Source organism: Hemitrygon akajei, chromosome 18, assembly GCF_048418815.1.
Source record: "Hemitrygon akajei chromosome 18, sHemAka1.3, whole genome shotgun sequence".
NCBI classification, from domain to species: Eukaryota; Metazoa; Chordata; class Chondrichthyes; order Myliobatiformes; family Dasyatidae; genus Hemitrygon; species Hemitrygon akajei.
The window spans coordinates 18,433,873-18,446,954 of record NC_133141.1 but is presented as its reverse complement, the minus strand read 5'-3'; the positions used below and the strand labels follow the sequence as shown (position 1 = coordinate 18,446,954).

At 42.1% G+C, this 13,082-nt stretch overlaps 1 protein-coding gene across 1 annotated transcript; it reads right to left on the bottom strand.

The window, feature by feature from the left end:
• Positions 1-6,454: 6,454 nt before the first annotated feature.
• On the bottom strand, positions 6,455-13,082 carry LOC140741164 (keratin, type II cytoskeletal 8-like). The gene is made up of 9 exons (XM_073071017.1): positions 12,605-13,082; positions 12,257-12,465; positions 11,649-11,709; positions 11,462-11,557; positions 11,208-11,372; positions 10,981-11,106; positions 10,270-10,490; positions 9,685-9,734; positions 6,455-6,974 (listed from the first exon to the last, which is right to left on the bottom strand). The coding sequence occupies exons 1-9, from the start codon at positions 12,977-12,979 to the stop codon at positions 6,835-6,837; spliced, it is 1,443 nt and encodes a 480-aa protein (XP_072927118.1). The 5' UTR covers positions 12,980-13,082; the 3' UTR covers positions 6,455-6,834.

The following is a 13,082-nucleotide window of genomic DNA, read 5'->3' as shown; positions in this document are numbered from 1 at the left end:
CCCCTGTGGAACACCACTAGTCACTGGCAGCCAGCCAGAAAATGTTCCCTTTATTCCCACTCTTTGCCTCCTGCCAATCAGCCAATGCTTTATCCATACTAGAATCTTTCCTGTAATACCATGGGCTCTTAGCTTGTTAAGCAGCCTCATGTGTGGCACCTTGTCAAAGGCCTTCTGAAAATCCAAGTGCACAACATTAACCAATTCTCCATTATCTATCCTGTTTGTTATAACGTCAAAGGATTCCAACAGATTTGCCACGCAAGATTTTCCCTTGAGCAAACCGTGCTGATTACAGCCTATTTTATCCTGTGCCTCCAAGTATCCTGAGACCTCATCTTTAATAATCGACCCCAATATCTTCCCAACCACTGGGGTCAGACGAACTGGCCTATATTTTCCTTTCTTCTGCCTCTCTCCCTTGCTGAACAGTGGAGTGACATTTACAATTTCCCAGTCTTCTGGAACCATTCCAGAATCTAGTGATTCTTGAAAGTTAATTACTAGTGCTTCCACGATCTCTTCAGCCACCTCTTTCAGAACTCTGGCATGTACACCATCTGGTCCAGGTGACTTCAGACCTTTCAGCTTCCTGAGAACCTTCTCTCTAGTTATGGTAACTTTACACATTTCATGCTCCCTGATACCTGGAACTTACGCCATACTGCCCTCCCCACCTCCCTTGTTTGGTTCCATGTTTCACCTTCACCTCCTGTCAGATCCCACCATCTGCAACCCTCTGTCATGTCCACAAATCTCCTCCCAGTCTCTGTCACTATAGGGTCACAATTCTACAGTATCATGGCTGCCTGATCTTGGCCTCAATTCCACTTTCTCATCCTCTTCCCATACCCCAAGTTTGACTGAGTCAGTGGATGCTGGAGCTGGTCTGCACCTCGCATTCATCTCTTGTGCAGTGTCTACATACCATGCAGCTCACTAGTCTTGGCAGTCCCACTCTTGTAGCTGTTACACAGGATGTAGACTGTGGAAACAAAGGCCCTGCCAGAGAACCACCCCGATGGCTTTTTGGCTGCTGATGTTTTCAAGGCCTTTAAGACTTTCTAAACTTTTCAGCAAACAATTTTTTCTGCTGCCTTGAAAGGATTATCTTGTTAACTAATGCAATACCATCATATATTTACTGTACTTGATGGTTTCATGGCACAGGGGTCAGAAAGAATGTGAGAAACTGCTTGGAGTTCATGTCCTCATTAAGATTGGCCCGAAATCTGGGCTTGAGAGGAACCCACTGGTTGATGCAAGAACTCAGCTGCGTGTGATGACAATTGCTAACTTCAGAAAAAAACTTGTTTCTCCTGATGGATGCAATACTACAAAAGCTGCATTTGCTGTAAATTTATGCTGAAATACACCTCAATACACCTCAGTGTTAATGCTTAATCACAACAATTTATATGTGTCAGAATATAGGTAGTGATTGTCTAATGAAAGGGATTTGACCCTGAAAAGCATTTTGTTAAGTGAAATTTAATAAATCAAGATGGCTGTGTGAAATCCATTAACTTGAACTTGAACATAAAATGGTACAATTTGTTACTATGCACCATGATTGACACATCAAGGAGAAATATAGATTTCTAAATAGAAAGCACATACCCTAAAAGGTCAACACAATTTTAGAAAAAAATTGTTAATCAACATTAATAAGCTGCTTGTAATGACTTCCAGGATGAGTTTCAGGCAGTGAGATTTTACCACTCCATGAGTTTGTAAGGCGTGCACAGGCAAATAATTGGCCAGCAGCCTTTTGTGTCATCAGATTTTTCAGGTTTTCTGCTTGTGATGGCATTTTTCTTCTGCGGCTTCTAAGGAGCAGTTAGATCATATATTTGAAACTGTAAAAAAATTGCAACCTGTGTTTACAAAGTATCTCAGGTTCCTAGGAAATGTTTAGAATTTTCTACCAGGCCAGAGGTCTTCCAGGTTAGTATATTGCTCATGATACAGCGCAAAAGTGTTCACAATTCTTGCCTATTATATTCTATTGTCTTTGTCTCTCTGTGTCCATCAGAAATGTTGCCTTTTATTATCCTCTTGCTACAATTTGGAAAAGCTATGCCAATTAGCTAATGTAGCATATATATTCTCTCACAAGCTTTCTCTGTGCTTTAATTACCAATCTGGCAAAGCAGTAGACTGAGGTCACAAGTTGAACATGCTTCATATTTGCCTCTATATGTGTTGCAAAACTGTCTAATATGCCTCTAATGACATTTCTGCTTGGATTTGATCAAGGGCAGCTAATGTCCAATGGGTCTAACAACAGATCTTGGAGAATTCTTTTTGTGCGATCAGAATGCCACTTTCTTTATGGGAAATAAAGACAATGTCTGTGTTTTCTCCCACCATGCAGACCTGCTTGGCATCAAATTCTCTTCAGATGCTCAATGCAGCAAGTCCTCTCCATTTTGGTCTCATTTGGAAGCTAATAAAGTTTCCAATATGAGCTGATGGTAGTACACGTACAAATAATTGGCTTGATATTGTCACATGTACTGAGAAGATGTAGTGAAATGCTTTTGCTTTGCATGCCATCTAGACAGGGTATCCAAGTGTAACTTCGAGGTAGCCCAGTACTAAAGAAATACAGAATATTACAGACAAGTGCAATAGTGGTTGACAAATAAGGTTCAAGGGTTAACAATACATTTTCACCCAGCAAGCACATGGAATTTGTACACATTTATTGTATGGATTTTGCCAATCTCGATAATGAAAGTATTGTTAACATTTAGTTAGCAGTGGCACTTTATTTTCTACGTCTAATTCAGAAGATGAAACCGTGCTTAGGATGTTGTTGAGAAATAAGTAGTGTGTAGTTGGAGATTTTGGTACAAGACCCTAGAATCACTATCCTAGTTTTCTCAAGACATCAGCTTTATTTGTGCTCAGGATTATGTACATTACTTCATGATTTGCAGTATTTCATCTCTTGCTGTCAGGTTGCATAATCCATGGTGAGATTCCAACAGATGATCTGTTTGGCCTCAAAAAGCCACTTACACTGCCATTAGTGAAATATCGGCAGAGAAGGTCACAAGCAGGTTGTTATCCCTCAATAAAACTCCAGATGTGCAGTTTTGTGAAATGAAAATAATATACAAAAGGTATCCAAGATAACTTGTCTGGAACACATTCTCAGTTACCACTAACAACCTGAAATTACAATCAAAAAAGTTAGCTATCTTACAGAGAAACTTTCTGGAACATCCTTGGGAAGTGACCATAGATCTGCTTAGGTCCCCATACATCAGAGTACTTGCTCCTATCAGCTGTGAGAACCCTCATGCCTAATATGTTGATGGTCATAAGAAGTGGCAAAGTGTGCAGTATTTTATGACTCTTGATGCCTGTTGGATTTCACCACAATGCAAACTTACTAAATTCTTGAAAGAAATTTTATGGTAAATAGGAGTTTTATAATTCAATGCAAGAATGAAATCTTATGACACACACAGCAACATAAATGCGGCACCCAATTTTTGACATGCGATGGTGATGGTGGTGCACGATCAGCTGCATATATAGCTTTAGCCATACTCAAGATGTCAACTACTTACTTGCCAAGCTCACCTACTTCTGGCTTAGCCATCGATCCTCAGCAAATTGCTGAGAACAGAACTGTACATTAATGACAGCAGGGATATTGACTCCCTCCTTCACGCCCAAGGGCAACGCTGGGAACTGGGCCATGTATGCAGCTGGATATGGGCAGGAAACATCGATATCAGCATGGTCCTGGAATGTGCAGTGGCCAGGAGCTAAATGGGTGAATGGGGCATGAATTGGGGTATGAGTAAGTACCTGGCCAGCATCAAGTTTATATATATGGCTGAGGTGTGACTAGGGAAGGCAGCAAATATGCAACCTGGAGCAGAGCTAGATGTACAATAGCTGCTCCAGTTAAAAGTAATGATATTGCAATTTCCACTCTTGTGTATTGTACTAAAATTGGGGCAATGGAACCCTTGATAATGCTGCAGTCATATCCTAATAATGTGTTTGATCTTTCAATGACTTCAAGAAGTGGGGTGGAGAGCACACCCATGTCGATCAATGTGCACCCATGTGCTGTAGTGGAGATGGTTGGGAGTTTCAAATTACCAGGTGTACTAATCACCATCAATTTGTCTTGGCTGAGCCAAGAAAGCACATTAGTGCCTCTACTTCCTCAGAATTCTAAGGAATTTCAGTATGTCCCTGATGACCCTCACCAATTTTCACAGATTGTGTAAAACATCCTATCTGGATGCTCTGACTTATCAAGAATCTATGAACCTCCACCTTAAATACGTCTGATGACGTGGCCTCCACAGCCAATCGTGGCAACAAATTCCACAGATTCACCACCCCCTGGCTATAGAAATCTCTCCTAATCTTCATTCTAAATGGACTCTATTCTGAGTGTGTACCCTCTGCTCTAAGACTCACGCACAATGGGAGGCTACTTTTGATACCGTTTTTGATATTGTTGGCTAGCTTACCTTCATAGCTCATTTTTTAGCTCCTTATGGCTGTTTTAGTTGCCTTCTGTTGATTTTTAAAAGTTTCCCAATAATTTTCCTTCTATTATATGCCCTGTGTTTTGCTTTTATATTGGCCTTGACTTCTCTTGTCAGCCACTTGCCTTTAGAATATTTCTTCTTTGGGATGTATTTGTCCTGTATCTTCCAAATTGCTCCCAGAAGCTCTAACCAATGCTGCTCTGCCGTCATCCCTGCTAATGTCTCCTTCCAATCAGCTTTGGCCAGCTCCCCTTTTATGCCTCTGTAATTCCCTTTACTCCACTGTAATACTGATACATCTGACTTTAGCTTCTCCCTCTCAAATTGCAGGGTGAATTCTATAATATCATAACTAAACTCCTCAGGGTTCCTTTACCGTAAGCTACCTAATCAAATCTGGTTCATTACACAACACCCATTCCAGAATAGCCTTTCTCCTAGTGGGCTCAACCACAACCTTCTCTAAAAGAGCCATCTTGTAGGCACTCTACAAACTCTGTCTTGGAATCCATCATCAACCTGATTTTCCCAATCTACCTGCATATTGACACATTGCCCTTTTGACATGCCTTTTATATCTCCCATTGTAATTTGTTTTGTTAATGATTTCCAATTTTCAATTAATCCTATCTTCCTGCAAATTGTCTACATCCATTCATTCCCTGCCTCTTCATGTGGCTGCATAAGTGGTTCTGAAATGTTCATATCCTATCTACTTCCAACAACCAGTGTTTCAGCACATTCTAGGAATCCATCACTCTCTGTGTACAGAACTTGACTTGTACATTTTTAAACTTTCCCACTTTCAACTTAAATCTACGTATGTTCTACAATTTTTGACATTTCCACCGGGGGAAAAACTCTGATTAGTTACCCGATCTTTGCCTCTCATAATTTTATATACTCTTATCATGTTGTCCCTCAGCCACCATCACATCTAATACTCTCTAATCCATTCAGCATCCTGGTGAACCTCTTGGTCCAAAGTCTTTATATTCTTCCTGTAGTGCATAAACCAGAATGGGACAAAATACTCCAAATGTGGCCTAACTAAAGTTTTGTGCAGCTGCAACATGATTTGCCAACTTTAACTCAATACCCTGACCAATGAAGGCAAACATAACCTACACCTATTTTATTACCGTAATCTCTTGTACTACCACTTTCCATGGATATACTTTGTAGTTCTTTTTGTAAACTGGAGATTGGAAATTGCAGGCCTATTCTAACTTGAAACAGTTGAGAGACTGTTTCATCACTGCCCATAGATGAAGGTCACTTTCCTCATTCAATTTGGACTGGTTCCCATGGGATTGTTCTGATCCTTTGTGTATCTCACTATACCTTTGAACTGGGCAGCCTTTATGTTGCTCAGAGCTCTTGAGAGAAAGGAGGATATTCATGAGATTTAAAAAAAACTTTAATCAGATTGGAATGGCATGGTAGCGTAGTTCTTAGCACAATGCTTTACAGTACAGGCAACCGAGGTTCAATTCCCGCCACCACCTGTAAGGAGTTTGTATGTTCTCAACATTTCCTCTTGCTGCTTCAGTTTCCTCCCTCAGTCCAAAGACGTACAGGTTGGTAGGTTATGTTGGTCATTGTAAATTGTCCAGTGATTAGGCTAGCATTAAAAATTGGGCAATGAGGCTCGAAGGGATGGAAGGGCCTGTTCTGCGCTGTATCTCAATAAATAGATAAATATGTTCTCTAAGATAATGTAAAAGTAATTTCTTTGGTGAAGGAAGAGCTAGCTAGCTGCTATGCTTGGTCATATGTAATAGTTTTAAACATGCTTTATGTTTTTTTCAGTAACCTTCCTCTAACTTATAAATTATTTCAAAGTTCTTGAATTTCTGACAAAGGTATGATGGTTTCTCTTTTCAGTACTTGAATAATGTGCTTAAGCAAAGAAAGGGTCCAGATTTGCAGATTCAAAAATTTCAGTTTATTCAGTGTTACAGAAATGCCACAAAAGATAAATCCCCAATATAAAATGAGTCAAAATCATAAATCAGAACACCACATCTAAAACTTTGATTAATTTCCTATTTTAAAAGATCCAAGAAGTAAAGGGTGAACTTTCCACTTTTTCCCACAAACCCAAGTTACAGACTAACTTGACATTTGCTGTGTATTGGTTAATTTCATGTTGCTTAACTATGTAAAATTGAGTAGAATTCCAAGAGCAGGCAGAAAGTTAATCTAAACAGGTTAACCACTTCAGTGAACAGATTATGCGAGTGAAGTATAACAACTGGCAAGAGAGACACCAGAGACATAACTAACAGTAGTTTATACTTGATTAAGATTCACTTCTGAATTCACTGGTTTGCTGCATTGAGCTCAAAATTAATGGTCTTCTTCCACCAGTTTCCATCTCACTCCCCCCTCTGGCAAATCCAGACATACCGCTACTCGCGCTGCTAAAATCCCCAAAACTTCCTGTAAAAGGGAGAGGAAAGAAAAAAGACACTTTAGAATATGGATCCTGAAATTTAGAAAACAATTGCAATGACAACATCAAGCAGGTCACAATTTTAACAAAGTAAAACAGCCCCAAGTGCTTCACTTAAATTTTAGTAAGCAAATGCTTGACTCTAAGATTTTATGTATATGGATATATCAAAGCATTTTGAAAATCGTAAATTTTAAAGGAGGAGAGAGAAAAAAGGTGGAAATGAAATTTTGAGAAAGAAATCACTGAAATGTAGGAACTACTTATCTCTAAGTGTCATTCCATCAGTCATGGCACAGAGTGTGCAGAGTAGGTTACAGTGGTAGGGAAGATCATTGTTATGGAAAGATTTGAAGACTCAGATCTTAAAACTGAGGTACAGGTATGCATCGCTTCATGTCCAAGATACATTCTGTGAAATCAGACTGATTCAAGCTGACAGGAAGACGACAGTACTACGTGTCACAACAGTGGTGTGCAGAAGAGCATCTCAAAGCACATAATCGTTAAACCTTGAAGTGGATGGGCTACAGCAACAGAAAACCATGAGCATACATTCAGTGGCCACTTTATTGGGTACAGCAGGTACCTAATAAAAGTGGCCACTAAGACTATGGTAGCTTTAATTGAAAATAAACTTATTGCAAGAATTGTTAGAGACTTTCATGTGTTTCTAAAATGACTTCTACCGTGAACTGTAGTTTTTCCTCCACCATAGTCAAAGGAGTTTTAGCCATAGTTCATCTATTTCCTGCATCTCTGCTCTCCATCCCTCACGTCTCAGACAGAGCAAGGACAGAGATTGTCTAGTCATTATCTTCCACCTCACCAGCTCTGTGTTTAATAGCTCATCCTTTACAATTTGCACCAGCTTGCACAATATTCCACAACTGGATACATCTACCCCTTCCCTGCCTTTCATCGTGTAAAAGAGACTGCTCCCTTTGTGATTCCCTGGGCAACTGTCTTCTATCCCAATGTCACTGCATGTTTTGTGAAATTACAGGAGATGTTACACCTGTCCTTTCATCTCTTTCCTTCCCAGTCTCTGGGGGTGCAAACAGCCCTTCTAGTTGGAGCAACAATTCACTTGCACTTCTTCCAATCTAGTGTCTTGCACTCAGTGTTCACAATGTGGTTTCCTCCACCAGATGCAGACTGAGTGACAACATTGCAGAGCACCAGGAGTGACCAAAGCCTCCTTCTGTTGCCTATTTAACTCTCCATCCAGCTCCCACTCTGTCTGTGGCTTCCTATAAGGGGGACCAACATGAGCTTTGCAACTCATTTTCTGTCTGGGCCATGTTGCTGCCTTCTCGACTTGATATTGAGTACTGCAACATAAGGGAACTTCCTCTACTTGCCCATTGAATTACCTCACTTTAAAAGTAAGCCTGGCCGACTGGACATGTCAGACAGCCTGACATTGCACACCTTGTCATGCTCCTCTGTTTGTATTCTCACTCTCTAACTGCCCCGATTAATCCATCGACTGGTTGACGCCAATAACTTAGCTCCATAGCAACTTCCCCCTATCTGAGATACTCCCTTGGTCCTATTGACCTGTCCCCCACCTTCCTGGCAACTTAAAGCTCTTACTTTCTTTCTTTCTCAATTCTGATGAAGGACTTTTGACCTGAAACATTTGACTCTATTTCTCTTTCCTTGGATGCTACCTGGCCTGCTGAGTATTTCCAGTGCATTTTTAAAATTTCATATTTGTAGCATCTGCATTTTTTTCACAGTATCAGAGGGATCCGATGCTTGGTTTTGGATGTTATCACTGAGATCATGATCATAGGTGAGAAATAGGCCTTTGCAGACTTTGAATTATAGGAAATAAGCTGCCTACCAAATGAGAGCAGGGAAGGGCAATTCAAAGTTGAAGCATTGTTCAAGTTCAAGGTTATTGTCATTCAATCGTACACATGTATACTGCCAAGCCAAACAATACTCCTCCAGACCACAGTGCACAACATGGTATGTATAGCTCTCACACATCACATAAAGTAATATAGCCACAAATAAATTAACAAATAATAAGGGTGCATTTACAACACAAGTTAAAAAGTAAACAGTATAACACTACTGGGGCTTCGTACGTGATGAGACCTGAGAGGTGGCAGGGAATTCATTTGTCTTATGGCCTGGGATAAGAAGCTGTTTCCTATCATTGGACAATGATTAAACAAGCAATGGTATCTTTTGTTGCAAACAGGTAAAGAAACGACAAAGAGGTGTTGCTGACCATGGTCACAATTGTATGGGGTGCCAGGGTGTTATTCAAGCCCCAATTTAGGACACAACAGGACACTTGAGGACTGAAGGCAACAGAAACATGTAAAAGAGAGTGTTGATTTATAAGAAGCAACTATCAAATGTGAGCCTTTTTGGGGAAGAGTAATTACAGAGCACGTGAAAGGGAGAAGACAGCAACAGAGGACAGTGAACCATTCATGATATCAATTCATAAGGGGATCAGGAAAGTCATTTGGAAAACATTCATAAGAATCATAATTACAGAAATGAGTACCACTGCTCAGAAAATGTACAACGGAATAATTTGTAAACAGAACAATGACATATCAAGACTTGGAGAAGAGGGAAGAATATTTCCAGAATATTCCATTTTTCATTTTGCGGTTTGTGTTTCGGTCAGCAGTTAAAACTTTAAGCAAGGATTATAAATTCTCTTACCTTGCTGTGAAACTTGTTGTACGCTGAGGGTTCTGACGCCTTCTACCATCCTGTTGATAAAGGGAACACTCGTGTAACAACAGCCATTTCTAGGATGTTCAGAAATATATTTTCTTCAGGTTACCAAAGGTTTCCTTCTGAAAGGAGCAATGACCTGCATGGATGAAGTTGATGGGCACATTTACCCTATCGAGCCTTGCCCTAGACAGTGATTCTGTAAGTCCGAGTGCTGCTGGTGAACAGCAGTAGCCTCGTCACTGTGCTTATGGAGCTATTCGTCAGCCTGCTTATATTGTACAGTGCTTCATCCACTGCAGCATCAAGGGAGATTTTACCTAATGGTGACTGAATCACTGACTGGATGTTCATTCGGACAGTGAGTTTGATGTACTTCTGGGGTCAGATGAAAACCAGCCTTTAAACAAAAGTAAGTGCCACTCCCTGGACCAAATGTCCATTAAAGACAAAGACTCTAGTAATGAAGAGTGCAATAAAGAGCCTGTACAGATTGTACTCTGCAAGTATACAGGACTGTGGCATAAACCCAGTGTGGTATCTGGAACTTGGAAAAGACCAAAGCCCTACCTGGTTTCCTCTTGCGCCAGTAGTTTACTGTAGGTGTTAATTTCAATATCCAGAGCCAACTTGACATTTATCAGCTCATCGATTTCACGAGATTGCTTGGTAATCTCCTGGTTTGCTTTCCTGATGGCCTCTTGCAGTTCCGCGATAGTCACTTTACTCTCTTTGAGAGACAACTCGCCGCGTTCCTCTGCTTCAGCGATCATACCTTCCAATTTCACACGCTGAGACACAGAGAGGTTAATGTGGACACTTTTGCAGATTATAACATGAAGCCCTGCCAACACCCCCCACCCTGCTATCGCTACAAATTCGAAAGAGCCATACTGAGAGTAGAGTATTGCAGATTGGTTTAGAAATAGTCGAGTTCTCAAGCGTTACACTGGAAGGAACCAGCTGGGTTGCTATTACTGAAAGTTTCCCAGAGTATGATGTAGCTCAGATTGACCATCTGTCTCTTGGTCATTTGCTTTGGGCTGGGAAGAGAAAAGTGCAGATGCAAGAGATGGCAGATGCTGCAGTCTGGAGTAAGAAGATAGCAGAACTGCTGTAGAAGATCAGCAGGTGAAGGAGCATCTGTGAAGGCAAAAAGAATTATTGACAATTCGGGTCGGGAGGTTGCATTAGGACTCGGGGCTTGAGAGGAAAGACAGTTTACGGCAGTTGTAAAGGCTGCAAGCAAGATCTCTTGTGTACTTTCACCTCCTGACTTACCTGCTGTTTTAGAAACTCGATATCCTGAGTCATCTTACGGATGCGATTCTGCAGATCAGTACACTCCGATTTGATCACTCGCATGTCATCTCCTTTACCTGCAGGCATTGAGCTGAGTTCCATCATCTGCAAGGAGACACTGGTAGTCGTTAGTAAGGGGTTCTCCTCCCAGCACAGAGGTCAGAGCTATCAATGCACCTCTACGTGGGGCTGGAGCTGGATCTCACCTTAGTCTGTTTCCATCTATTAGCATCTTCACGGTATTTATCTACCATAGCTTGGTATTGGGCTCTGACTTCATTGATGATCTGGTCTGTATCCAGATGGCGGCCAGTGTCCACCTGCACGCTGACAGAAGTGTTCTGAATCTGTGTTTCCAGCTCACGGATTTCCTGAAGATGGGCAAAGCAAAGCTAATGTAAGGAGACTGGACTGAACAGCAAAAGGACCAGAAGGCTCTTGCACCATGCAGCATATTTACCTCTTGGAAGATTGTCTTCAGGAATTCGATTTCATCAGTCAGGCTTTCTAGTTTTGCTTCCAATTCCACCTTGTTCATGTAGGATTCATCAACATCCTGGAGAGAGTAGGGCACAAGGTTTATAAATCTCTTGAAGAGATCCAACTAAAATGGTCCTACAGAGAGCTAGACAGTAAGTAGTGCTCACCTTCTTGACCATGACAAACTCGTTTTCCATTTCAGTCCTCTTGTTAATTTCATCTTCGTATCTGAAATGAACCACGGACATTACTGGCAATCCCTTGGAAATCAACCTTTCTGTCCCGTTTCTTCCACAGGGCCATGCTGGCTGTCGGAACTCCTTGCTCCCTGATGCTTAGCCATGATTTCCTCACACTCCTATTTATCCCCGTGTGTGCACCGCTCTTCCAGACATTTGATTCCGCAAGACACAGCATCCTGCTACGCGAGACACGTCGACCGTGCCGCGCCTCGACGGAATGAAACAACATTCGCTGCCGCCCCTGAACTGACGACTATTTCGGTGACTCCCTGAGCTTTGAGTGACACCTCTCTATCCAGACCTCAGCCTTAACAGAGCTCTCCCCGACGAGCACTTGCCCGACCCAGCTTCCAGACCTCCACTAGCTGTTGTTAGGTAACAATGAAACCCAGTGATTGTAACCGGGAATTGCACGAACGTTTACCCTGCCCACGATTTGCCCGATTCCGCTCATTTTTTTCTCTGGACCAGTGAACAGATACGGGACGAGAACAGACGAGCTGGGAAATATTGATGAGAGACAGCACACTTACTTGCCCTTAAAGTCCTCAACTAGACCTTGCATCTGAACAAGATCAGCTTCGAACTTCAGCTTCTCCTGCCCAAGAGTGTCCAGTTGCCTCCTGAGGTTGTCAATGTAAGCTTGGAACATGTTATCGATGTTGGAGGTGCTTGTTCCCTGCTTCTTCAGGAGCTCCAGTTTGATCTTCAGCTGAGTATTCTGCTTTTCAAGAACGCGAACCTGCGGGTAAGGAATGAACACACGCTTAGGTTTGCATTGAGCTGGTAAGGAAGTGAAAAGAGACATTTGCACGATGCTGCCAAGACAGGCGCAGCAGCGGCTTACAGACACGAGCAGTCGGCAGAGCTGGATAAGGTACCTGGGTTATGAAACTTGCGAACTGGTTGTTGAGCGTCGTGAGCTCCCTCGTTTCCTGCATCCGAACTTGTTGCAGATGGGTGTCATTTTGTGGCAGTGGGGCGCTTAGATCAAGGGCCGGCATCATCGAACCAGAGCCGAAAGCTGAACCAAGCCCCATCGCTGAGCTGGAAACCAGACGCCTTGACATTCCCATTCCTCCTCCTCCTCCTCCAACTGCTCCATATCCTCCTGACCTTCCTGAAACCAAACTCATTGCCTTTCTGCCACCAAATCTTCGCATGGAACTGCCACCACCACCACTCCGGATCGATGAGGTGTTTCCACCCTGTATGGTCCGTCTCATGGACGTTTGGCTGCTGTAACTGCTGTTCATGGTGGAATTAGAGATTTCTGCTCTCGTTACGAGTTTGCTGGAGCGATCAGTCCCGAACTGAACTACTGGCGCAGGTGAGAGTGGCTTTGAGCTGCTTTTATGA

Coding starts and splice junctions, on each gene's coding strand:
- LOC140741164 (XM_073071017.1), bottom strand. CDS start 12,979: ATGAACAGCAGTTACAGCAGCCAAACGTCCATGAGACGGACCATACAG. Junction 11,373..11,461: donor TGAAGACAATCTTCCAAGAG/GTAAATATGCTG, acceptor GCCCATCTTCAG/GAAATCCGTGAGCTGGAAAC. Junction 11,107..11,207: donor ATAGATGGAAACAGACTAAG/GTGAGATCCAGC, acceptor GTCTCCTTGCAG/ATGATGGAACTCAGCTCAAT.